Source organism: Anabas testudineus, chromosome 18 (assembly GCF_900324465.2).
Source record: "Anabas testudineus chromosome 18, fAnaTes1.2, whole genome shotgun sequence".
Lineage (NCBI taxonomy): Eukaryota > Metazoa > Chordata > Actinopteri > Anabantiformes > Anabantidae > Anabas > Anabas testudineus.
This window is the reverse complement of record NC_046627.1, coordinates 21,837,388-21,864,058: the sequence shown is the minus strand read 5'-3', so window position 1 is coordinate 21,864,058 and position 26,671 is coordinate 21,837,388. Positions and strand designations below refer to the sequence as shown.

Here is a 26,671-nt window from a genome sequence, read left to right as displayed (position 1 = left end):
TACTTAATTGCTGTAAAAGAACGTCTCCTATGTCCTTGGCACTGTCGTCACCTTCTTGGCCCCTTTTCTCTCTGAGGAAAATACTTTATGAATGCAGGGACTAATGCTACTAAAATAGAGCATGACCCAATTTTAAAAGCAATAGCAGGAGAGATCTGATACAGCTCCCATCATTTATATGATGTACAGTACATCTGCTAGTTTAACGAATGGATTACATGTATTATTTTACTTGTTACAGACTTAGATTTAACAACAGATCCTTTTTCTTCTTCCTGCCTGCTGTCGTGTATGTTTTTAGTAAAATAAGCTGACCTCAAAATAAAAATGAGCTTTACTGATACTTAATTATGTTCAAGCAATTTAAAGGCTTAAACTATTTTACGGTCTTAGAGTTGAAACATTACTACCATGTCTGTGTTTATGAATAATAATTTAGATGGAAATCGAGCTTGACAATCAGTCATGCTACTTATTTCAAACTAAAATAACTTGGAAAAAGCCATTTTTCCCATGGCTTCACCGTACTGTATATTTATCATTGTATTGTTTTTGTATTAATATGAAGTCATGGTTATTTTTTCACATCACACTGAAGTTGCTTGCCTTCCTGTAGAGAGATGTTTGTTTCTAAATGAAGATCAGTTTGAGTTCGTTTAGTTGACCCCTTTCCCTTCCAGCCTGTTCTATTGCTTGTGTTACATCTTACATTTATATTACTACGTATGTTTGTTCACCTCTGTTTCATGGGGCCATAAAAGTTCAATAAAACTAGATTGTATTTTGACAGAAAAAAAGCTTCTGTGTATGTTTGTTCTGGGCTTATGTTTGGGAGCAATTCCTCATCAGCCTCGGCTGTACTCAATAATACCACAGCTTGTTGTTACACTTGAGATTTCTAGGAATTAAACAAAATAAGATGCAACATGTTAATACGATTCAGAGGTGATGATCTGATTTTGCTACCGTCAGACAGTCAGACTAGCTGTTCCTCCATTTTCACTTGTTATGCACAGCTAAGAGTCCTTTGATCAGTGAAGACAGTTCTTGTTCTTGCACTTGTACTTTTGATCCTATTAAGAAGAGAAAAATGCATGTCCCAACACTGTTTGCTGCTCTTGAGGAAAGGGCCTGAGGGGGAGGGTCCCACAACGAGGTTAGCGCTCTTCACTCCTCCTCTCACTGCATGCGTTGTCATGGTAACATTCAGGACTGCAGAGGAAACAGACTTTTCATCAGTAGATTGTGAACTGATGCCCAAAGTGAAACGTTTACTGTAGGTGATAATGTGAATAGAGTAACATCTGCACATCTGCAGCACGTGTCTGTGACAGGAAGAAATATGTTGACTTCGCTGTGTGTGTATGTATGTGTGTGTGATGTGGCAGAGTTATGACCTCAGGTAGGAGTTTGTTTTAAAGCGAGGTGTTGCCCACGAGTTTCATTTCCAGCACACCCACGCATAGCGCTTCAGCTTCAAAGCATTTCAACACAAACTTATCATTGCTGGATAAAGTTAAATAGTGGTTATTTAGAGGAGTTACAGCAGTAATATGAAGGAAATTAAATGACAGCCATGATCGACAGGTATCAGAACCACACAGTACATCAAAGCTTGGTGTGTCAGGGGCTACAAATCTGCAGATGGGTCAGAGTGCCCATTCTGACCCATGTCCACCCAGGGTGGTCAAGATCAACTCACCCTCAGAACCAGGTAATGTAAATGTTTTGCAGTGTATATTGCACAAGTTTAAAATAAAAAGTTCATAACTTAAGAAGGAAGAATTAATTAATCAATAGCTAGTACAACAGTCCATATGCTCCTTCTAACGATATGGTGAGACAAGAAGAAAGCATGTTTGTGATGGTCCATTGTCAGCTGCTGTGACCTTTAAATGTATATTTCAAGTGAAGGTTGCAGTGTGACCTTGCCCTTTGATTTCCCAGTCAACAAAGGCAGCAGGTGTAAATGATGTTGTTTTGGTGCTCCTTTGGCCTTCTTCACCCCATCATGCCTCACAATCCTTGACCCAGATTCCACTGTGCTTGGACGTGGAGGAGCAATGTGATCCCACTGATGACCCCCTAGGCATTTAATACTGATCTCCAAGACATATGACTCAGAATAAAGATTCCTGCCAAGGCTCCCTCAAGATGTCTTGGTTAATGGACTCACATGGGCAGAAATTCAGCTGCCTCCAGGTCTTGATCGCCCCCAAGTTTATTACTTGCTTGGCTCAAATGTTTACAGTATAAATGTAATAAATGGAGCCCATCATTAGTACAGCATAATACTGAACGTTTAATCATTTAATAATATAGGGATAAAATGCATTGCTTGCAAACCTAAATGATTGTTTAACTATAATAAACAATGAAGGGAAATCATGTGATAATAGATTAAAGAAACAAGGACCTGAAAACAAAACAATTCAAATATAAAGTGAAGTAGAACTACAACTAAACATTTAGTCCATCAATCCCACAAACCTTTGTTAGATTGCAGATTGAAACGTCTAAAATTTCGATTACCTAGTGATATAGTACGCTCTATATAGCAGCTTGTTTGGTTATATGAGGAATCACAGGAACTCATCCCACTCTTGAATATTCACATACACAAGGAGAGAGGGAGGCAGGAGAGGAATAAACACGGCTGGTGTCTGCAGACGGAATAAGAGGTAGAGCCATTTGCAATAATAATAGCAACACTGGAGCAAATAGGGAAGTACTACTGGACATACATCATTTTGCATGTGCATCCTGACTCACAGACTGTGCAAAAAGTAAGTGATCTGCAATCTTTTGACTTCAAGGGATTAAAGGGATTAGCATAGATTACTGTTACAATGGACAGTATGGCAGTAGCTAATCCATATGTACTAGAATGAGTTGGAGGAATGGAAGAGAGAAATGGAGCAGAACAGAAGGAGGAGAAGGAAAGAACAAGTAAGCTGTTGGGCAGAAGAGGAGGTGAGTGCTGAGACTGAAGAAGAGAAGGATGATGGGAAAGAACAAGGCAGTAAGGACAATGAGAAAGCCAATGTAAGTGAGGAAGAAGATGAAAATGAAGTGTGGAGAGATGTAGAAGAGTGGGAAGAAGAAACAGAGGCAAAGGAAGCAGAGGAATTAGAAGAGGAAGATGGAGGAGAAAACAAGATAGAGAGAGGGATTGAGGAGAACCAAGAGGGAAACGAAGTAGAAAGAGTAGAAAGTGAAGTAGAGGGCAAAGCCAAAGACAATGAAGATGAAGAGGAAGTGGATGTGCAGGAACTGGAGACAGGAGAGGAAGATGTAGAAAATGGGGGACACTGGGAGTTAATGGGGAGTGAGGAGGTGGTCGAAGTAGAACTGAGTGAGGGGAAGGAAGCAAATACACTTAAGGAAAAGGAAGAAGGACTAAATGGGGATGAGATGGAAGGAGAGGCAGAGGTTGTGGAGGAGAAGGAGGTTCTGAAAGCAGAAGAAATGCAGGAAGAGGGCCAGGAAGAAGAAAAACATGAGGTAGAGCGGGAGGTTAAAGAAGACAAAGGGGAAAAAGAGGATGAAGAACAATATGTCGGGACACAGACACCACAAAATGTTGATGAATCATGGAGGAATGGAAATCCCACTTTAGAAGCTTGGATTTTGCAGGATAGGAATGAAAGGGAGGAAAGTGAAAAGACAGATGAAGAAGAAACAATCGCAGAATCCTGGACAACGCACGAGGAAGAGTTTCAGGATGATCCCAAAAGCCTTCAAGAAGAAGAGTCTACAGATGATGAGGAAGCAGAGCAACCAATAGATGATGAAGACAGTGATGATGAAGATGTGGTAAAGATCTACAGCAAAGATCATTATGCTACAGAGATGTTCCACATCTTGACACAATTCAGAGACTCCTCCCTTCTCACTGACCTAACCTTGAGCAGCAAGGGTGGTAAGAAATTCCATGTACACTCACCTGTCCTGGCTGCTGTCAGCTCCCTCATTTGGGGACATCTGAGTAGAAGCAACAGAGGAGACAACGATGCAAGTGTTGGAGTCCCCACATGGTCAGTGTCTTTGGATCCAGAGGTGGATCATGTCGGATTAGAGGCAGTTGTGGAGTTTGCCTACACAGGTATGATATCATGCCTAAACAAAGACACTGTGGAGCAGATAAGAACGGCAGCTCAAGCACTGGGCACGCCGAGGGTGCTAATGATCTGTTTGGAGGAAGAGGAAAAGTCCACAAAAAGTGAAGGGCAGAATAAAGGAGAAAGGATCTCAGCTGAAGAACAAATACTGATCAGTCTTCAGTCCATCAAACAGCTGTGGATGGACAGGGTGGGCTGTGATGTCATTCTGAAAGCTCGGGGAGAATCACTTCATGGTGAGTTAACAACCAATGACTTAATTTACTTTATATAAAAGTATAAGAGACATGTAAAACTGTAACACTAATTGTTGATAGCAGCATTGAGGTCTTCCTCTAGAGCCCAGATTTTGTTTACATTTGATCGACTATTAGAGCCTTAGCCTTAGACATGGTCTTTGCGTTTGGTTTGCAAATAACTTTTTTCGCTCAAAACTTCCACACTTTGAGGTGTACAGAGAACATTTATAATGCTGTCTTCAGTCCACAGAGTCATACTAGCTGCAAGTTGCGACTACTTCCGTGGCATGTTCACCTTGGGGATGAGGGAGTCCCACGAACCTTGTGTAACCCTTCCCTTCCTCATGGCTGCAGAGCTGGAGGTTCTGATCAGCTGCTCCTACAGTGGAGTTCTGCCCCTCAGCTGGAAGTCTGTCTTTGAGATCACCAGCACTGCTCTTCAGCTCCAGTACCAACCTGTCCTCTCCTTATGCTTTAAGTTCCTCCAGCAAGAAATGAATGCCCACTCTTGTCTAGATGTGGCATCTTTTGCAGAAGCCTATGAAATGGTGCAGCTTCTTGAAGTTGCTGATGACTTTGTGTTACGGCAATTCCAAAAGGTGTCATGCACCTCAAAGTTCAAGGACCTACCAGCCAAACAGCTCCTGAAGTACCTGAACAGTCATTCACTCTGTGTTCCCTCTGAGCTTGTTGTATTCAAAGCAGTGGTGGCATGGATCCAAGCTAAGCCAAAGATAAGACTCAGACTTGCAAAAGAACTCATGAAAACAATCCACTTTCCCCTGATGACATTCAAGGAATTCAAAGAGGTCCAGTCTCTAAATATGTGGTCTGATCACAGCCTGGCAGAGCTCTACGAAGCAGTCTTTCAGGATTTTTGCTCCAGTGACACCACAACACAGAGCCAGTGCCGCATCTATCTCCCAAAAGAGAGTTTGGTCTTGATTGGAGGTGACCAGATCTCTGATGACCTGGGAAGTCGCAGTATCAGCAAAGAACTGTGGTTTGGGAATTCCCTGAGGAACCACACAGGGATAATAAAGGCCATGGAGTGGAGAAGGCTGGGAGAGATGCCGGAGCCAGCAAGGTTTAGTCATGAGGTGGCAGTGCTCAATGGACAACTGTACGTGTTTGGGGGAAAGAAGTATTATGGCATCAGTGACACACTGAATTCTGTTTACAGGTGAGAAAGACTAATCTTGGATACGATCATTTCCAGTTTACAATACATCTTTCACTTATATCTGTTACTACACCTAGGTTTGACCCGCTTCAAAACCACTGGGAGAACCTGGCTGACATGCAGGAGAAGAGATGCTCGTTCTCTGTGGTTGTGCTGGATGATAAGATATATGCCATCGGTGGACACTGTGACCCTGATTATATAGATAGTGTGGAACAATACTGCCCCACTGCAAACTCTTGGAGGTATTTTCTATATATTTTATAATGTTAATAGGCTTGTTAAAATTTGAGTAACAGTTATCAACTAAGAAGCTCATGCCATACTGAGTTGAGGTTGATGTAAGCCAGCATCTGCATGAGTTTCCTAATGCAGATTACTTTTTATTACTGAAATCTGTCTTGTTTTTAAGGAAATGCACTTGAGAGACTGAGGTTTAGCAGGTGCAGATCAACACGTAGCACAGATGGACAGAGTGATAAAAGGACAATAAAGCAATAAAAGTAAATACAAATCTCACCATGGAGATAGCAAGAGGATTTAGATCCATACACAAAAGACTGGCCTCAATCCACCACTGATAGTCAGCTGAGGAATTTTGCACAGCTGGAGCAAGTACAACCCCATAAAATGGCTGAATGGCATAAAGATATGACGACCACACGAGGTTCCAGACATGTCCTTAGTTGACAAAAAAGACCAAACTGAATAAATATACAATGAATGTAAAACTATTTGATAAACATTAAAATATTATTATTTTATGGAGCAAGGGATTACTTAGGCAGAAGTTGCTTTTAATTACATCAGCTGCCATATTAACGCTTCATTCACTGATTTTCTATCAGTTAAACAGTAACCTCAATAATATTCATGCTGGTTATGTTATTGCTATTATCCTCTACTCTCTATAAAAAACCCTTGTCTTTCAGCTTCACCTGGCCCTTGGATCTGCCTCTGAGTGGGCATGTAGCAAAGGTTTTACAAAGAAAGATCTTCATCACAGGAGGACAGAGCAGGGACAGCCAGTCTCTTGCATCCATGTTTCTGTACCATCCAGAGGAAGGGAGCACCTACAAGGCAAACATGATGAAGCCTAGGGCTCATCACTGCATGGAGACGCTGGGGGAGTATCTTTATGTAGCAGGTGGAATCACCACAGACCATAACTTGACTGCTGTTGACCAGCTCTCCTGTGAAGTGTACAATCCAGCAGGTGATTCCTGGACTGCCTTCATGTCTCTACCAGTGCCACATGTAGGAGCAGGAAGTGCAGTTTTGGAGGGCAAGTTTTATGTGCTTGGTGGGTACAGCCTGGAGGACTACACTGACACGAAGATGGTTCATCGTTATGATCCCACCATACAGAGGTGGGAGAACATGGGCAAGATGCCTGGGCCTAATAATGACATACGGGCATCTCTGCTGTGTTTACCACCACATTTCCGTTTATAAGATGTGGTGAGATATAGTAACTCGCTGCAGTTCAACATAGTGTTTAATGTTACTGACTTTAAGTTTAGTTATTTATTATGGTAAATTAGCAGATTTCCTCTGATTGTGGGGATATGTACAATGTGGGGCCTTGTTTGTGATTAATCACTTATTATGGAGGTTCTCATGCTTGTGTTGAACGTCTGTGGAAAGTGAATTGAAACAAATTCACTAAAACCAGAAATATAAATTAACAGATAGAAAAATGATGAGATAAAGATATAGATGTGTTTCTTAAAAACACTAAAGCCAAGATTTCTTGCCTTCATGCCTTTATTGTGTTCCTGATTGACACACGCGTCACTTAATTACTGGGTCAAGTGATCGGGCGTGTTTAACATTCATTACATCATGCGACTGAGCAACTCTCTCTGATAGGCATTCCTGAAACTGCTGACAAACAACATACTCATTCGGTTTACCTTGTCCATAAAAACTTTAGTAATGACTATTTAGTGTGACACTTATTATTTTTTATCAAGTCTTTATCAGCCTGCAATCTGTATTTTAGCATGTTTCATGCATGTAGTTGTGGCAATTTACGTATAACCTATACTGAGTTATTTAATATCATAGAATGAGGCATATGAATGAGTTGTTTTGTTCTGTTTAGAATAGTATCACTGTGATATAATCTACTACAATATACACACATGCAGTATATATAAATCAACAAATAATTAACTTGAAAGTGGAGATGGATACATTTAGAGCAAGTCTTGTGACTTGATGGTATGAGACAGTTTCATATGCTGTTAAAATATCATTTTAGAAGTAACAAGTTTGCTGGTGCCTGTTTAATGTTTACACAGTTTTGTACTGTATGTTACTGTAACACTCCACACAAGAAAATTAGCCTTAGCAGGTTTATAGTTTTATTTTCTGACATTCTTTACAGAACATTAGATTTCGTTTTTGTTACCTGGTTCAGAGGAATGGGGAACTCCTTTTAATAGTTTATCCTACTGTAACGACAGCAAAAATGCATTGCCACATTGAGGTAACCTAGCAGACCCAACTCATGTTCTGCAGAAGCTAAATGTGTAAATTAGACATAAACAGAGACAATCTTAACAAAGACAGAGAGAAAAAAGTCAAGCATGATTTTCTGGAGACTCCTGACTACTTTTGGCTATTTCCTGGTTGGTTATGTTGATCAGCGACAGACATTTCCTAAATAAGAGCACTTTACTTCCCAAAGCACTTTAATGTTTTTTTTTCCTTGGCTTGAATATTTAACTTGTACCTCTCGTCTAATTCAAATAACTAAATGTTAATTACACAATAAAATTTAAATGTTGTTGCCACTCTATTGTCAAATGAACTGTTGCATTGTCTGTGGCTGTTATGAAGTTCACTGGACCCAAAACTGCCCAAACAGCAGCACTTGCTAGAAAAAAAAACAACCATGACTGCATTCAATGAATTTGTTTATTATAGGGGTGTTGAAGAATTATGGTACACAGTAGTCTTGGCGCACACTGAGAATTCATAGGACTGGATTCCAGCGACACAACCAGCAACACAGTAATACTTGAATTGAACAATGTTTTGAATTAATTCATACAGTGTCGATTTCAACATAAACTGTGAGACTACAACTTAAGAAAAGCAGAATTCATGGCAGAGCTGCTGCATTGGATGGCACTGGATTGTACAGGTGTTCCTAATAAAGCGGCCACTGAGCATAAATCAAATTTCCTAAAAAACAAGTTTGTTTCTAAATTAGACCAAAAACACTTGTACATTATAATAAGTTTTACTATTTTTATATTTTTCCACATTTCTACATTTAACATTTTGATAATTTCACTCTGAAGAATGAACCTTGTGAACCTCTCAGTTACTGTCTGAAGTGCTGAGGCAGTTGGAGCAGACAGGCACGAACGTCAGCAACAGCCCCACGCAGTTTCCCCATGTTCTCCCATCTCTTTGTACTGGGTTCATACCTGTGGACCAGTCCAGACTCACTGTAGTCTTCCTGGCAGTATCCTCCCAGTACATAGATCTTCTCCTCCAGGACGGCTGAAGCTGCTCCCACATGTGGCACAGGCAGTGATGCCAAATCAGTCCAGGAGTCAGACACAGGATCATACACCTCACAGGCTTGTTGGTCAGTGTAAAAATTCCTCAGGTTACATACTCCACCAGCGACATAAAGGCGGCCTCTCAGTGCCTCCATGCAATGCTGAGCCCGGTCATGGGTCATGTCTGCCAGGTAGGTGGTTCCTCTCTCTGGGTCGTACAAGAACATTGAGACCAGACACAAATAGTTACAGTTGAATCCTCCAGAGATGAAGATTCCTCCGTTTACAACAGCGACAGCATAGCCACTTAGAGCCTGATCCAGGGGGTGGACAAAGCTACAACGAAACAAAAGGAAACAAAAGGTATCAGACATAGTGCAGGAATAAATCACATCAATAAATACAAAATAAAATAGACTCTATGTGAAATCAGGATAAAATGAGTGTTGCAGCACAGATTTTATGTACACCTTATCTTTTTATTTTATTAAGTAGTGTGTAGTGTCCAAAGAGCAATTTACCACTCTTGTAGTATAGCAGAACACATAGAGTACATTGTAGGTGTAACGTGTCTAAAGTGCCATCTTATGGTGACAGTGCACTAATACATGAAAGTGATTATACCAAATAACTGGTAAAATCCACTAAAGTAACTGGGTGCTTACCTCCTATTCATGTAACCTAGACACATGATGGCCCAATATACCTGCTTTGAAAGGTTGATACTGTGTTGTATAGTCTTCTTTAAGTGTAACATTGCTAATCTTACCTCCAAGTGTCAGTATCGGGGTTGTACGTCTCCACACTGTCTACATTGGTGCTGATATCCTTATCTCCACCAATGGCATAAAGACGCTCCTCATGTACTACCACTGAGAAGTTACTTCTAATCTCCTGCATGTCAGCCAGCCTCTTCCAGGTGTCCTGCTTGGGATCATAGCTGGCAAGTGTGCAATAAAGGTAAAGAGGGAAAGAATGATGCCATCTCTGTGATCTGATTAGTAGAATTGAGAAGAAGACATTTGGCAGTGTCTCTTTTTACCTGTAGGCGGACTTCATCATGTCATCCTTGGCATAGAAATAACACCCACCAACTACATAAAGCCTTCCATCCATTGCTGCTGCTCCATGTCTGAACTTTGGCTTGTCTGGCATCTCACCCAGCCTCCTCCACTCTATCTCCTTCACTAACCCTGTGCCACTGCGTAGGGAGTTTGCAAACCACAGTTCCCTGCTTGGTATGCGCTGACCCATATCTTGGTTTAGCTGGTCTCCTCCAGTTAGAATCAAGGCATCTTTTGGTTGCCGGACTCGACACTGATCCTTGGTTTTTGGAAGACTAAAACCAAATTCCTTTAGGGCAGAGCCATAGAGTTCAACCTCTTTGTTTCCAAAACACTCCATGCGCAAGTTGACAGCCCTGACCTCCCTAAACTCTCGAAAAGTCATGAGGGGAAAGCGGACTCCGGTCATCAGTAAGCCAGCCTGACCCAATCTCTCCTCAGGATCAGCTTCAATCCACAAGATTACAGCTCGAAATACAGCCAACTCTGATGGCACACACAGACTATCACAGCTAATGAAGTCTAGAAGCTTCTCTGCTGGTAGATCTTGAAACTTTGCTGTGTTTGACACCTCCCAGAAGTTCTTCAGTACAAAATCATTGGCTTCCTCGAGGAGCTCTGACATGCCATAGGCTTCAGCAAATGATGCCACATCCAGACAGGAGCTTGCGTCTATTTCCCGTCGCATGAAATTGAGGCAAAGTGAGAGTGTGGGTTGGAACTGAAGCTGGAGGGCAGTGCAGGTGATCTCAAAGACGCTATCCCAGCTGAGTGAAAGGGTCCCACTGTAGGAGCAGCCAATAAGAAACTCTAACTCAGATGCTAACAGAAAAGGAAGAGCAACACAAGTCTGATGGGATTCCCTCATCCCACAGGTGAACATGCCACGGAAATAGTCACTGTTTGCTGCCAGGATTACTCTGTGGACTGGAGACAGACAAAAGAAAACTAAGACAATCAAATAATTATCAACAACATGGTTGCTTCTGAAGCAATAAGGATGAATATCTACTAACCATACAGTAAGGCTCCATCCACATCCAAAATCACATCACATCCCACTCTGTCTACCCACAGCTGTTCAATGCACTGAAGAGTAATCTTCATCTCCCTAAGAGCACAGATGTTTCGTTGTCCCTTCTCAGTACTTTCATCTTCCTTTGTTATTTCCTCTTTGATGCAGAGATCCGTAACTCTCGGGGCCCCCAGTACTCGAGCTGCAGTCTTGATCTGGGCCATGGTGTCTTTGTTTAAAGATAACATATACCCAGTGTAGGCAAACTCCACCACTGCCTGAAGCCCAACACGATCAACCTCAGTAGCCAGGGATACTGACCACCTATGAACTCCTACGTCCTTACCAGTAGACCATTCTCCACTTTTTTCCTTTAGTGTGTCCAGGATGAAGGAGCTTACAGCAGCCAGAACAACAGAGTGCACATGGAAACTGTTTCCGTTTTCAGTGATCAGAGTTAGGTCTGTTAGAAGAGATAAATCCCAGAATTCCTTGAGGGCCTGGAATACCTCTTTGGGATAGGTGTTACTGTGGTATGTGTGGACATTGTTACCAAGTCCTTCATTTCGTAGTACCTCTTTTTTCATGTGTTCCCCACTTACTTCCTGACTTCTTCCACTCATCCTGACCTTTGACCTTTCTTTCCTATCCATCCAACTTGTCAGCCCCATCCTAGAGTCATTGTAAGCAACAATTCTCCTCAACTCACGATTGTCCTGCTCTATCCCATCTCCACCTTCTTCAATCACTCTTTTCTTCCTCTCCTTCTCTTTCCTCCAGCGCTCCTCCCACTCCATTGGCAGGTAACGCCTGGTAAACTCCATGTCATTGAAAAGACTCACTGTCGCTTTGAACAAACCTTTATGTGGCTTTAAATGGTGATCCAGATAAACGCAACAGTCTTGTCTTCATTCATTTGTTTCTCTTGCTCACGTTTACTTTCTCCACCTTCCCAAATCTTCCTCCCTCACCCACAAATCCCCTCTCTCTCTCTCAGACTCGGCTTTCTTACTGATGTAAACAAGCTGCTATTCATAGATACTGGGTCAGAGAGATTCAGTTTCAACCAAATCAACAGGAGATTAACTTGTGTGTTAGACAGTGATTGAGCGCTTTGAAAAGACAGGTAAAATTATTTGCTGCCATGGACCTAGTTTACCTCTAAATATCAAATAGTAAACAAGCCATGGAAGCCATAAAGTACTTTCTGCCCTTAGCAGAAAGTACTTTATGTTATAAAATCAAATGTACCTGCAGAAAACCATTTTAACTGATGGTTAAATTGTAATAGAAAAAAACAACTGCCCAGAAGCAATGAGGAAACAACCTGAATTTTATTGCATTGTAAACTTATCTGTTGTTTTTGCAATAGCATAATTTAGAGCCTTGAATATCCTTGTTGCACAATCAATAATTAACCAGTACTTTCTTTTATTTTTCTGTCAGTCAATAATCATTTCATTACACTACTCCAGTCTGAGAGATACCTTCCAACCTGAAACATGAAGAGATTCTTGGTGATGATCTTTGTATATTTGCTAACTGGTATGTCTAAAGGCCAGGATGAAGGGGAGCTGACACATGAAGACATGGCAGACAGCAACACAGAGAATAATGACAAGACTTTCAGCCACGAGCTGGAAGCATCTGCCATTTTGACATCAAACACAACCCACAGGCAATGTACACCACCCATCTACACAGTACTAAAGGAGCTGGGGGCTCTGGAAGAAAAGCTTGCTGCTGCTGTGAGAGCCCTGGAGGAAACAAATAAAAAACTGGAGATCACTGAGATGAAGCTGTCTGCACTCAACCGTACAGTGACAGAACTAAGTCAACTGGATACAGGTAAAAAAACATACTGCACTAAATAGAGGTTATTATCACTCAAACCTGCTGTTGTGAGCTAAATTATTTTGGTATAAGCTTAGATCAATGTTGTAGTTGTTTCTTTTTGCTTAAGTACACTACTCTTAAAAATGAGGTGCTTTTTAATAAAGTCAAATGAAAGCATCTGAGCAACTTTCTCTCTTAAACTTCAATTTTCTCTCATTTAATGAGAGAGATTTTATATTAATACAATACAAGGTTACGAAATCTAGATAGTTTCATATTTTTGCTTCATAAGCAACTGTCACTTAAGTAATGTTTGTAGACACTCTTCTTGTCTGTTGAATGAAGTGTGATTACGAAAAGTTCATATAATCTTTAAAATCGAATGATGTGCTGTATTTGTGTTTGTATTTATCTTTCAGGACAGCCTAAGATTGCCTTCTCTGCTGCACTACAAAAAGTAGGCAATATTGGTCCTGCAAATTTTCTGTACCCTCTGGTGTACAGCCATGTTCTGTCCAACATTGGAGGACATTACAGCCCCCAAACAGGTGTGTTCCTCTGCTGTTCCATGTGAACCTGATCTATCACCTTACTACACCCACATGTTGCAGTAATATTTATAGTCTTTAAAAAGTATTTGATTTATAGATATAAATGAAACAACAATTCAGAATAAAAGAAATAATTGAACTGTGCTTCTATTTCCTTTTTGTTGTTGTTCGTAGGTTATTTCACAGCACCAGTGCGAGGTGTCTATTACTTTACTTTCAATTCCTTCTGCTGGGAAAATTCTGGAAGCTGTGGTGGCAGTCTGTACAAAAACGAAAACCACATAGTCTCATGGTTTCGCAATAATCCAAACCATCCCACCTCTGGCTCTAACATGGTCGCCCTATTGCTAGAAGTTGGAGACCTGGTCAATGTTCGTCTTTGGAGTAATATGATAATCAGTGATAATGCAAACAGGTACACCACTTTTAGTGGATTTCTGCTTTTCCCCATGTGAACTTTATGAAAATGTAACCAAATCTTTATGTGTTCCTAATTTTTGTGCTTAATTTGCTTAATTAGTCAATTTCTCCTATTAACTGCCGTAACATGTCTTGACTCTCTGTAGTTGTCCTGTGGCAACTGATTAAATAGAAGGGTGGGTGGGGGGGGGGGGGGGGGGGGGGCAACAGAAAAAGCTCCATCCCTCCTGGTTTTTAAATGGGAATGAAGAACAGCTAAAGGAGCTTTGTAAGAAGATCTTGACAGTCTGGTAGATTGCAAGGGAATAAGAAGGACTTTCAGATAAGATGGCGCTTGATGATCCATCTGATCTGTACAGTAGGATTTATCTGTTCTGTGTAAACACAAAATAGCTTTTACTAGATTTCATCTTCTGACAGATTCTAACTGTAATAATTTAAAGGCTTTGATAGTCAAACGATTGAGACTTTTTTTAATGCAATACTCTTTCATTAATATCAAAATTGTACTGCCATCTAGAGTTGGACCACTGTCAATAAATGATTTACCATTCCACAGCTGGTTTCAGTTTTTATTTCTTTAGATGATCTACTGTAGGGAATTGAACTCATTCTACCTTTGCATGCACAGTTAACATTTAAAATATAATAATAAACATTAAAATACATTTGAATTAAAAAGAAATATATTTTGTTTTTGTTACTCAATAAGATAAAATAAATGAAAATGCAGTAATTCTTAAAGAGCACACAGGTTATCAGCTTACTACAACCAGTTTGATCTCTCTCTTAATTCAAAACCTGTATCAGTTTTCCTCATCTGAAGGTGATGAGGTATTCTGGGTAGGCTTGGTCATCATGAAAGATCACAAACATTGCCGGCTGCTGCTGGTTGTTCACCAAACTGTCGAAGCAGTCAGTGGGATCTGTGCCACGTGGAGGGGGTGCTTTCATGTTAGCATTTCCAAGCGTGTAACGACCAGTCAGGACACAGGCAACATACAGGCGCCTCAGGCCCGATGCGTCGGCTGGGGAAAAGTGACGAGCTGAATAGTCTGCATTTACTGCGAAGTAAACTCCTTTACCATACACAGCAGCTGTGACAGGATGACATTAGAAGAGACACATGTAGATTAGAAGAATATATACAAACTTGAATCTAGTTCTGCAGTTTTTCACAGACCCGAGAACTGTCACTTTAATGTTATTGTCATAGTAAACTACAGATTAATTATTGCTGCATAACACACACAGCCAAACCCTTTACCGTGTTCTCCTGCATGGCTCCTGTCAAATCTGTCCCTTTCGATGCAGTTGCATGACTCTGCTGATGTGCCATGATAGAGGCGCTTCTCCCCAAGTTCTGCCGAACCATTTTTAGCAAGTATACGCTGCCTACACACACTATACGCCTGCCATAGGTACAGGTTTTGCACACGCTCAATCTGAGAACAGAAAACAATACAAGCAATCAGTTGTTATTCTATGCAGTATGTTTTCAGTGCTAAACTATAAGTAATGAGTGTTTTCGTGTGTCGGCATACTCACTTTTTGAATCTTGTATTTAGCTGTATTGAGGAAGCCCTGGGCAACATTCTGATACTCCGGAGAGTTAGGTTGTAGCGTGATCTTTTTGAAGACTTCTTCGTGCATAGGGTCCCAATGTGGTGGCAACTCCAAAGCTAAAGTAAGAGTCACATGACTGAATTTATAATAGTTTCTTTGAACAAGGATTCTTTCTTTAAAGAGGTAGCTAGTCATTTTAACAATTTCAAGTGATTAAACAAAAAGAGATGATCAAACAAAAAGTGGAAAGTACAAAAACTGACATACTTGCTTCATTCTCATTTCTTTTCACTCTGTATGTGAGACCTGTTAGCAAATTGGTGGCTTCTCGTGCCCTCAGGTTTACGTTCACCATCATGCCGTCTGGGGCCATCATCTCTACAAACACCTGTTGGTGCAAATGAGCATTCTCCAGCTTGTAGTTGTTATGCAGGCTCAGCTCCTGCCAGGCTCCATTCACATCCTGAATCAACCACTGGACTGTAAGAGCCAACAATGCCTCTCTTTTTTCTTGAAGGTCTTCACAAAGTACTTTTTGGATGGATTTGTTTACAAGCTCAGTGACACTCAGGACATCCTCTTTTAAGCCTCTCAGCACACAGACCTTGTCTTCTGATCCTGGCTGAGCTCTGTTCTCAGCTCTTGCTGCGTTTCCAGCTCTGTTGCCGTTTTGGCGTCTCCTGTGCTCCAGACTTATTCCTAAGACTCTGATCTTTGCCAGCACTGCCTCCAGCTCCATGGCATCAAGCTTGGAGAAATCATGCACATCTAACTCTCTTTCTATCAGCTGCTTCTGCATGCTCCCCTCCAAATCTCTCTTGATGGTCTCGATTATACCTCGACCACAACAGATCACATTTATTACAGCGGGCTCAGGCTTTGAGGAGATCATGGTTCTGTTATCTGATGCTGAAGGTCTGGAGGTTGGTGAACATCTCTTGAGTATTTGCTTAGCTTTTTCTACAAAATGGGAAAAGGAGAGACAACAAATGAGGATATGAGAGCATAACGCAATGATTGATTATTACACTTGGAAGATTTTAGTATTGAGTTAATAGAGAATATTGTTTGTCTGACCCATCTAACATCTGTCCTTTCAGGTACCAAGGATATACATCCATATACCAATAGTACGTATGATTCATCATAACTTGCAAAGGTAAAATCATTGTAGCTAATGCTTTGGCATCATCTTGTGGCATAAAGTCAAACTGCATGATTTGACTTTAACAGTTCATAGACTTGAATTTTATAACTTTTAAAAATGGATTATTTTGTATTACATTGAAGTTGTCTTACTTTGATTGATTTATTGCATGGAGTGCCGTAGAGGTTGCACATATACATTCAGGTTTTCTACAAGATCATTTCTAATCACCTTTAAGTCAGTCGGCATCTTCAGGTCTTTTTTTTTATCTCCAGTAATTTAGGTTATGACAAAATAGCTAATGATAATCCCATCAGTCTCAACTATGTATAGTACTAATTAGTAAATGCTATTATTCCAAACTGCTAAACTGTAATAGGGAAACTACCGAACATCAGCAGCATTGTTTTTGTGACCATGTTAGCAGTGCTACATGTGCAGCCTCCCAGTGCTATTAGACTGACTGTAGACATCTTGTTTTAAACATATCAGCTTCAAAAATATTCATTAGTAGTAGTACAGCACAACTTAAGTGTAAATTACAAGCAACTTTACATTACAAGCAATTAACTACTTTTAAACACAAATCCAAAGCACTTACTGCCTTTAATTAAGAGCCCTGACTCAAAATATATTCTCTGTCCCTGGAGCAGTAATCTTTCATCCCTACAAATGGAAACAAACCTTTTAGACTGAGGCTGCGAGTAGCAAGTAGTCCAAAGCGATTCTCCAGCTCTGATCTGCAAAAACATTGTACAGGTCATGTTATTTAAACGAAGAAATCTAACTGGTCGAAGTACGCAATCTATGCTAAAACTATCACTTCCCATTCCCAGATATTCATTACTAACTTGAAAGCCTGGAAGATGGGTTGCTGCAGGATCACAATGCGGATGAGTGACAGGGTATTTGGCTTCAAGTTCATAATAGCTGAAGCCATGCCATCCAGCATGGCATTACAAGCTTTAGCAGAGTCCATACCACCCACACCTGATGGAATAAATATGCAATGGCTGTGAATCCACATCTGCAAATAATGACATTTACACAGCTGCAGTTCTAACTGAATCATCATTAGAGAGCCTCCATGTTATTACATATTTATTCAAAGAATACTGTAGGAATATTGTAGGACATTGCACATTAATCTATCAGTGGATTATTACTTACCCACTAATTTTATTGCAAATTTACTTACATGCTGTCAAGTATTATTATTTTAATAAACATAAAACCTATTTTGTATCTAATTAACAAATATAAACAAATGTGATCCTGCAATATCAAACCACTTTGATATTGCACATAGGAACGACCACAAGCAGACAATACAAACCAGTGTTGACGGCTGGGAAAGCCACAGAGCGGTAGCCTTTGCTCTCACACTGTGCCAGTATCTTTTTGCAGATTCTTCGAATCACGTGTGGATCACAGTGGAAAGTAGCGTGAATGATTTCCTTACACTGAAGCAACCCGGCATCAGTGGAGCACATGTAGTCTGGTACAGTGCGAACTGGGAAAAAAATGGGAAATAAAACAGTAAGACATAATTGTTAAATTTGTAGATAATATGTTTGATGGTGAATATAGTGTATTCAGTGCACTTTTAAGGTTACCATTTGCTAACACTGCTTGGACAGTGGGTCCAGCTGCAGTCAGAATGGCTCGGGAGACACCTAAATTTGTGAATATACAGTTAATATCCAACCCTAACCGTAACCCTTAAATAATACACTGTAAATAATACTTCTCAACAGTCTAATGTGTGGCTATTCTCTATCTGCATATATAAAGACAATGAAAACCAGTACCATTGTGCTCGTTACTGAAGTTAGTGCTGTTGACAATGGCGTCAGTGGTCTCATTTATGATGTCACCGTGGAACAGCTGAAGCTTGACTCTGCCCAGCATGGCTGTGACTTCATCATTACTTGTGGAAACGTGGCGGTAAAAGGAAGCTAAAATAGTGAAAATTTAACAAAGCGATTAATGTATTCAATCATATCTGTGGTGTCATTATTTGGATATTTTTTAATGTAAAAAAGTCGACTTTCACATTTAAAATAAACCAAAACTAAACTGACAAAGAACAGAATATTTTAGCTCCTTTAGCTGCTAAACCTGAAGACCAGAAGAAAATATTCGTATTGACCTTTATTTGGGTTGGCATCATTTGTGAATCCTCTGAGATGCAAAGTTTCCTGGGCAGACTGAAAGGCCTGTAGAGACGAAGATCATAGAGGTTAATGGCTTTAACAGTAATTAGCTGTGACCTTTACATTTTTGATTTACAGTTTCCTTGCAGACACTCAGTGATTTTAGACAAATGGTTGCTACTTTAATATTATCATCTATGTAATAGATCACAAAGAGCAGAAACCAGAATCCTGGCCGCTACCGCATGGTGTCTTTGCAAATGCACTTCCTTTACCTTGTTTGATTCTTGGTCGTTGGGGTGAATGACGATACGAACCAGGAAAGACGACCTGGTGCTTCGGTTTTGTTCGAAAACCTTGATCTCCTCAAGTACAACTTTGGATGCCACGCTGTGAGGAAAACGCAGGACAGCACCAGTCCCAAGAACTGGGAAAGCAACTGAAGTAAAGCCTCTGTTCTCACAGGCAGTCAGAACTTTTTTTATGCTCTGTCTCAGAACCTGGAGGATTCAATGATTATCATGTTTACATTTAAGTTTGGAAAAATACAGTCATGACACAGCTGATTGCACAAAGACATTACACACTGCTGAACACAGGATTTTACCTGCACTGCTGCCCCATGTTGGTTTCTATCCCAGACTGTAAGACTTGCAAAGATCACTGCTTTAGACTGAAGTGCAGGCAAGCCCTTGACCACTACTATGTCGCCAGGACCTGTTGACCCTCTTGCTTCCTCATTAAACTTTGTAGTCAGTAGAGGTCCAGTCACATTTAACAAAGCATTTCCAACACGGGTAGAGAGGGGATCACGGCCAGCAATTGGAGAAACCAAGACATCTACCTAGTAGGATATATTAATTTAACACGTGAATGGTCCTATCCACCGTATTAAGCAAAATGTAGTATGCATATTTATATCCACATCAGATTATCTTCTGAAAATCACAGAGAAAAAAAGGTTAATAATGCAGTCAGCATCTCAACAACGTTCCTCACCTGCTGGGTTTCAATAGTGCCCTGAATGATCTGTACATGGACACCATCTTCAGGAGCTCCAGCAGTGGCCCCTCTTGCTGTATCTGGGGCAGCAGCACCCATCTGAAGGCCCAGATCACTTGGTGTACTGTTTCCAGTGCTCATCTGTTGAAGGAGTCTGTCACATGCTTCCTGCATGGCCCTCACCACCTCTTCTCTGTTATCAATCAGGATGATTGTGTTCAGACTTCGCCCTCCCTGACTACCAAACTTCTTTACAGCAGTTACAATAGCCTCAGAGCACACAGGGACAGGAACACCAAACAAGCCTGAGCTGATACAGGGAATAGCTATAGACTTGAACTCCATCACTTCTGCTAAATTCAGAGAAGACGTGACAGTTTTTTCCAGTAAGAACCGTTCTCTGCCGCCTGCTTTTCCACGTATGGGCCCAACAGCATGCAGCAGTTTCTTGCATTTTAGTTTCCCCCCCGTGGTCACTACCACATCACCTGTAGCAATCTTTCCAGTCTGCTTTACTAAGGCTTTGCTCTCCTTCTGTACTTCAGGACCACCTGCTTTACTCAGTGCAGCAGCTACACCTCCACCATGGTCCAGATCCTCATTGGCGGCATTGACCAGTGCATCAGCTTCCTGTTTGGTGATGTCACCCTGAGACACCAGCACCTGGAGTCCATCACAAAGACTGTAGCTGGCAACCGTACCGCCTCTGTTGTTCAATCTTGCCCAATTCTGTGCAGCAGTGTCAGGCTCTTGTTGAAGTTGTATGAGACAGTTCTGAGATTGAGCAATGCCTAACATGTTTTCTCTTCCAGAAGAACTGTCAAAATATCTCACTGCCCCTGGAAGGTCAATGGTGACTCTACCCTGAACAAGGGAGTCAAGAAATGGACCGAGTCTGTTTCTGACTTCTGTCACTTTGCCGGATGAACCCTCCAGCACCACCATACATTCAGTGAAAGAGGTGTAAGGATGGAAGGTAATCCCTGAATAGTCAAAACCATGCATTTGGAGCAATTCTGGTAACTTTTGGGCTAACTCTGGAAAAGGGAGAATGACTTTGCTTTCTATGTTTAAATTGTCCAAAATCAGCTGTGTGACAGTTTCACTCAGCTCTTCAACCTCTTTTTTGTGGCCCAGTAAGCACACTGCACTATCTGAGACAAACACAACCTGAGCCCTATGTTGCAATTTGTTTAGTTCATTTGCTTTTGACCTAAGCATTTCTCGAAGCTCACTTAGCACAGCAGAGCAGTTGGGGATGTCAAGCTTGACTTCCTTGAAAATTTCTTGAATTTTCATTTTTGTCTCATCCAGTTTATCAGCAGAGAGGGAGAAGAAACGTAACTCTGTGTCTCGTAACTCTATTTCCACCTCGTCACCAAACCCTAAAAGTTCACGTAACACCCCTGGACCTCCGTAAACCTTCCTTAAGAAGGCCAAAAGATGTGGGCTCATGCCGGTAACTGAGTTTTCCAACACTAAATTCTCTTTGTCAGAGATCAAATTTAGACTCTTAAGAATGTCCTCCATAGAACCTTCCAAAACTAGCTGACCTGCGTCCCCCTGAGAGACTTTCACTCCAGGAAAATCTCGTCCCAAACTGTTATTAATCTCTTTCCAGAGGAGGCGAAGTTTTCCCTCACCTAGCCGGCGAACGCTGGTTTGTTTCTCACTTAGGGACCCTCTGTGTTTAACAGCTGGGACATGTAAATCCATCAAGCTGGCGTTCACCTGAGAACGTTTCCCAACAACAACAGCCATCCCACCCTCACTGTACACCTTCACCTCATCTGTGGTCTGGTGAGAGAAGGACTGAAACAAAGCTTTGGCTTTGTGAGCATCCACCTCGTAGTGACACAGGTAGCCATCAAAAATTTTATCTACTGTAGATTTCCAAGTTGCTAATGCATCAAGTTGAGCTAAACATCTGACTAAAACCCTCTCTTCTTCTGAGTCAATCTGAGCTGAACAGGCCACAGTAGTGAGCTCTCTCTTTAGATCGTTCCAAGCCTGGGGAGATTCGATTAGGTAACGAAGAAGGTAAGGATCAGGTCGTATTGCATATTCTTCATCAGTTGCAGTTGAGCTCGTAGCAAGATCGGACTGTTGTTGGAAAGATAAATCAGTTTCAGTATATAGCAAGAAAACGATTGAAACTTCTAGGTTTTAACTACTGTGAAAAAACATGTTTCTACATCATAATTTATGTTGTAAGTTGTAATATAAAAATTTATGTTGTAGGAAGGAGTAAAGTAGATATCCAGCTTGTAACATTTACTGAGTGATGAAACAAAATTTCCCACGCTCACCTGTGATGAAGTAGTTAGGTCCAGTTTTGGGTATACTGAGTGGTCTGAGTGTGAGGGAGTGATGGGGTTGTGAGGTCCTGGGCTGCTCAGCACAGTCAGTACCAGAGGTCCACTTGCAAACTCCAACATATGCTCAGATCTCTCTAGGACTCGCTGCTGAGCTGAGATTAAAAAAGAGGACATTACTTGTTTAGGTCTATGTTTTCAGCACTAATTTTCAGTTTGTTGCCCTTAATGTTAAATATTAAAGTCCGGCTGCACATTTTAGTGACCAACAGAGATTACTGTTTTCATCTGCAAAATGCCACTGACAGAGATGCTAAACAATCCCAGTGATGCAGAAGAATTGCAAAGAAACGCAACATGCAAAGAAGAGAAGTAAAGCAACAAGTAAAGCAACAACTATTACTTAAGGAGCTGAAAAATAACAAAGGGATACAAAACTAGAATATAGTAAAACTAGACATAAAACAACTTAAGACATAAAATGAAAAGAGAAGCAAAACAAGAAGAAGGAAAATAAATAAATAGATAATCAATAAATTAGTTAACTAAATAAGGCACAGCAAACATTCAGAAACAGCTGCTAAGACATGCAGAGGCAGAACAAACACAAATCCTGTTGTTCCTCTCGTCAAGGGAGGGAACTCCCAAGTCATCCGGGCTTTAAACCGGTGCGCACGTCCTGATTTCAGCCAAACAACAATGACACCAGTTGTTTCCACTGATCTGATCACTTCAGAGCAGGTAGACTTTAATGATAGCAGATTCTAAGAAGTAACACGAAATATCATGCAACAATCGAGCAGGTTGCGTCTAGGGTTGGTCTGGTAAACACTATTTAAAGAGCAAGTGAAAGTGAAAGTAGAAAAATGACAAAAATAGATTTATTAACAGCAAGAAATACGTTTGCAGCCAGTGTGGTTGAAAATCTGGATCTGCAAGCAGCGAGTTAACACTTTTATTGTCTTTTTATTATAAGGAAGAGGAGCTGAAATGATCGACAGATCACTGGATGCTTTCACTTTCACCGGCTGCGTGCTGCGACACAACAGTCGTCTTACCTTCTTTCTCTTTGAAAGAAATGCTGTACAGCTGATCTCTCATGTGTGTCACTGGTCCGCAGTCTCCTCCACCTGATTTGCGGCGGATCTGAAAATAGTTTTGAATTCTCTTCCTCTTTTCTTGATCTGCGTCCAGACCGGGACACTGGAAGTAGACCGGGTGGCACTGACGCTCCTCCATGGTACGAAACGTTTGTTGCTTGTTGTCGTAAGTTCATCAAACGAGCAGGAATCTGGTCACATTAGAGCAAAGCACCGCTGAGGCTGCTGTGTCACCTGCCACTGATGCACTGTAGTTACAGGGAAGACGTCACAAACCAAAACACCGTCACTTCCTGAAGGTTTTGACGCCCATCAACAAAGACAGACTGAGTCCCTGCCTACTGACTGAAACCAAACTCATCACATGTACAGAGTAGTAGATTTCCACAACTGTTTTTATTTTGATGATTAAAGCTAATGAAAACCCCAAATTCACCATCTCAGAAAATTAATTATTGAGTTATTTACTTAAAACACAAAAGGTTTTCTGAACCTATAAATGGTTTCGCCTTAGTCTGGTTCAGCAGGCTGCACAATCATAGGGAAGACTGCTGTCTTGACAGTGGTCCAGAAGGGAACCCGCAAGGAGGGTAAGCCTCACCGGGGGGGGTTTCCTAATGAAGCTGGATGTTCACAGGGTGCTGAATGTAAGCATGTTAATGGAAAGTGAGTGGAGGGAAAAGATGTGGCAGAATAAAGTGTTGTCTGCAGCCTTGAGAGGATTGTAAAGGCCATTGATTGTGAAGGAGATGGGAGAAAACTGCCTCCTCATCGTGTCAAGTCACTCGTGAACCAGAGATTGTGTCAGTGGTCCTCTTTTCAGATAAAGAAAATGTTGTATTTCGTTTAGAAATCAACGTCCCAGAGTGGAGAGCCACAGACCATGGTTGCTTTATCTGGACAAACATGGAAAGTTGAGATTAATTTGAACAGCAGTGGGCTCCAATAACATTAGTACTGATATCAAAATGTATAACTTCTCCTTCTTCTCTTAGCAGCTGTCTTTTCATTTTATCCTATTCAAATGTTCCTAAATTGGACTTGTAACTGTGATGCACCTCTAATAGAATTACCACGATTTTGCTGTCACCCACTTGATTGTGTTATTTGTGATATTCCTGATGTACTAATACTGTGAACATAAGTGACAATTGATCAGTTTAAGTAACAAGTGTCATCAACCATTAGAATGAAATCAGTTTTTTCTGATTTGTTTGTGTAAAAGAACTGCAAATCAAATACAAGTGATTTATGACATGACAACAATATACAGTAGTCAATGTTTAGTTATGTTTAGACACAAACTCAACCTGGTTAGGTTTAGAAAATGAAAGAATGTCACCATGATTTAACAGTTTATTCATGTTCAACACTCACAAATCACTGTGACCATCAAAGACATTGACTTTACATAATAAAACCATAACACCATCACCAGATCTTAACCAACACACAAAAATACAAACATGTTCCACTAATGTATGACAGCACAATCACAGCACTTTACTGTAGATAGAAACTTATAAACTATATTATATAACTGGATAAATGAGATTAATTCACACTTTCAGAAAAACAACTGGTCACTGTCATCTGACATTTAAGAATCATTCAGAAAAAAAAGATGTCACAAACACATCCTACACATCTTTAGTGCAGCTGTTAATTGGTTATTATTTTATTTTAATTTCTCTTTTTTTAAAGTTGTGATTACTAAATATAATTTGCTTCATATACAGTTTTAGAGTGTTTTAATTCTTAGAACAGATGAAATTAAATGTCTCATTATCAGGTTTTTTGAACCACTGATTTCTTCCTTCTCTCTCCATGACTGCAGACATGTCACAGTCATCACTCTCTACACCTGAAGCCCAGTTAGTGTAGCAGACGACCTCATCACTGACCCAGAACCAGAAATCCAGAGTGCAGGTGTAGCGCAGTCCCAGCCAAACAAATTCAGTTGAGGCCTTCTTGACTCTCTCTTGGATCCATCTCTGCTGGTGAAGATTAGTGATGGAGACCAGGTCATAGTGTTTCTCTCTGCAGTAATTCAAGGCCTCCACCCAGGTCTTATTCTCTTTGATTAGGATCAATTTATCTGTCGGACATGAACACAGGAGGTTTAGTTAAAACTGTATGAATATTAGATTTGATATGTTGAAATGACTCATTCTATATTTTGACAAAAAGGAAGCAAATCATCATTTACTCCAACTTGGGGTTGACAGGCAAATTGGAGGGGGTCAAGTGAGGGTTTAAACAGAGGTGGGAGGGACTCTATGATCAGTCTTCATAATATGTTAGGTCAGAGTCATTTTAGGTTTGTAACAAATACTGTATGTGACATGCTGGGTGCACTGAGAAAAGAATAAAATCCACTTGTTGTTTAAACCGATACTACAGAGTTTCCTAGGAAATAGGAGAGGCCTGTGTATCAATCAACAGTAATCAAATCCTGAAATTTGTCCTCACCTACTACTGAACTACTTCAAGTGAATGCAATGCAATATGTGCTATTATCTCTGAACTCACAAAAATGTGCTTCAGGAACTTCTTGCATGATCTTGATTTGGTTTTCTTTATTATCAACTTTACCATAGGAAGTTATTTTTTTCTCTTTTTTTCTTATTGTTGTTGATTTGTAAGTCACATATAGATGACACTGTTTTGATTCTTTCTGTCTTTCATATCTGGTTAAGATCAACTACTCACTTTATTTATTTGTATATTTTTATATGCTTGGAATAGTCTACTGGATACTTTTTAAATGACCTGGCATTGAAAATTAAAAAATTAATGGTTGATATTCCTATAATAGAATTAAAGCGAATGATTATTTTTGAAAACTTGATGTGAGACAGCAGATTCAAGTAATGCTATTGCTGATTATTAGCTTGTCAGCTGATGGTAAATACCTGTTTTATTTCTCTTCTTCCTGTTTCCAGATATTCTCCTATTGACATTCTGTGTGCACACAGGTGCACTGAGAACAGAATAAATTCAGTGTTTAGTTCAAACTGATACTTCCTTAACATGGTTTCCTGGGAAAAACCCAGAGGGGGCTGTGTATCAATCATACCACTGTTGTCTTTCAGATCCTGACTTCAACTACTGTGTAAGTATCTAGTTGATGATAGATGGGTTGAACATCTTTGACCATTTTGATTGTGAAGATTTGAGAACTTACTTTAATGAGGAATTTATGTTTGTTGTTCTGTGAAATAGGACTCGTTTGTGTAATAAACTTAGTAATGTTTTTTTAATAAACCAGAGCTTGAGTGTGATGAAGTCATTACAGGAGCAACACTGATGTAGATGTAGGTGTAAGGTCAGAGTCTGACCTTACACCTACCTATATGATAGAAAGTGTAGATCAATGTTGTGGTGTATACTAACAAATTAAAAATATTTTGTTCATTTTTCAGTAAAAATGTT

At 40.5% G+C, this 26,671-nt stretch overlaps 4 protein-coding genes across 4 annotated transcripts; 2 read left to right on the top strand and 2 right to left on the bottom strand.

The window, feature by feature from the left end:
* The first annotated feature begins 3,209 nt into the window (after window positions 1-3,209).
* Window positions 3,210-6,998, top strand: LOC113157788 (kelch-like protein 33). The gene is made up of 4 exons (XM_026353412.1): window positions 3,210-4,357; window positions 4,604-5,543; window positions 5,621-5,788; window positions 6,476-6,998. Exons 1-4 carry the CDS (start codon window positions 3,322-3,324, stop codon window positions 6,996-6,998), a joined length of 2,667 nt encoding a protein of 888 aa, XP_026209197.1. The 5' UTR covers window positions 3,210-3,321.
* A 1,458-nt stretch (window positions 6,999-8,456) lies between these two features.
* Window positions 8,457-12,081, bottom strand: si:ch211-63p21.8 (kelch-like protein 33). The gene is made up of 4 exons (XM_026352536.1): window positions 11,145-12,081; window positions 10,107-11,055; window positions 9,834-10,004; window positions 8,457-9,400 (listed from the first exon to the last, which is right to left on the bottom strand). Exons 1-4 carry the CDS (start codon window positions 11,965-11,967, stop codon window positions 8,881-8,883), a joined length of 2,463 nt encoding a protein of 820 aa, XP_026208321.1. The 5' UTR covers window positions 11,968-12,081; the 3' UTR covers window positions 8,457-8,880.
* A 451-nt stretch (window positions 12,082-12,532) lies between these two features.
* On the top strand, window positions 12,533-14,121 carry LOC113157612 (complement C1q-like protein 2). Its single transcript, XM_026353195.1, has 3 exons — window positions 12,533-12,991; window positions 13,399-13,527; window positions 13,705-14,121. The coding sequence occupies exons 1-3, from the start codon at window positions 12,646-12,648 to the stop codon at window positions 13,983-13,985; spliced, it is 756 nt and encodes a 251-aa protein (XP_026208980.1). The 5' UTR covers window positions 12,533-12,645; the 3' UTR covers window positions 13,986-14,121.
* Window positions 14,122-14,504: 383 nt separating this feature from the next.
* LOC113157537 (protein mono-ADP-ribosyltransferase PARP14-like) lies at window positions 14,505-23,510 on the bottom strand. Its single transcript, XM_026353098.1, has 15 exons — window positions 23,195-23,510; window positions 22,131-22,291; window positions 19,819-21,924; window positions 19,427-19,663; window positions 19,095-19,319; window positions 18,816-18,882; window positions 18,475-18,621; window positions 18,280-18,339; window positions 18,000-18,176; window positions 17,515-17,653; window positions 17,348-17,403; window positions 15,784-16,476; window positions 15,499-15,632; window positions 15,218-15,395; window positions 14,505-15,047 (listed from the first exon to the last, which is right to left on the bottom strand). The coding sequence occupies exons 1-15, from the start codon at window positions 23,373-23,375 to the stop codon at window positions 14,767-14,769; spliced, it is 4,842 nt and encodes a 1,613-aa protein (XP_026208883.1). The 5' UTR covers window positions 23,376-23,510; the 3' UTR covers window positions 14,505-14,766.
* Between the last annotated feature and the right edge of the window lie 3,161 nt (window positions 23,511-26,671).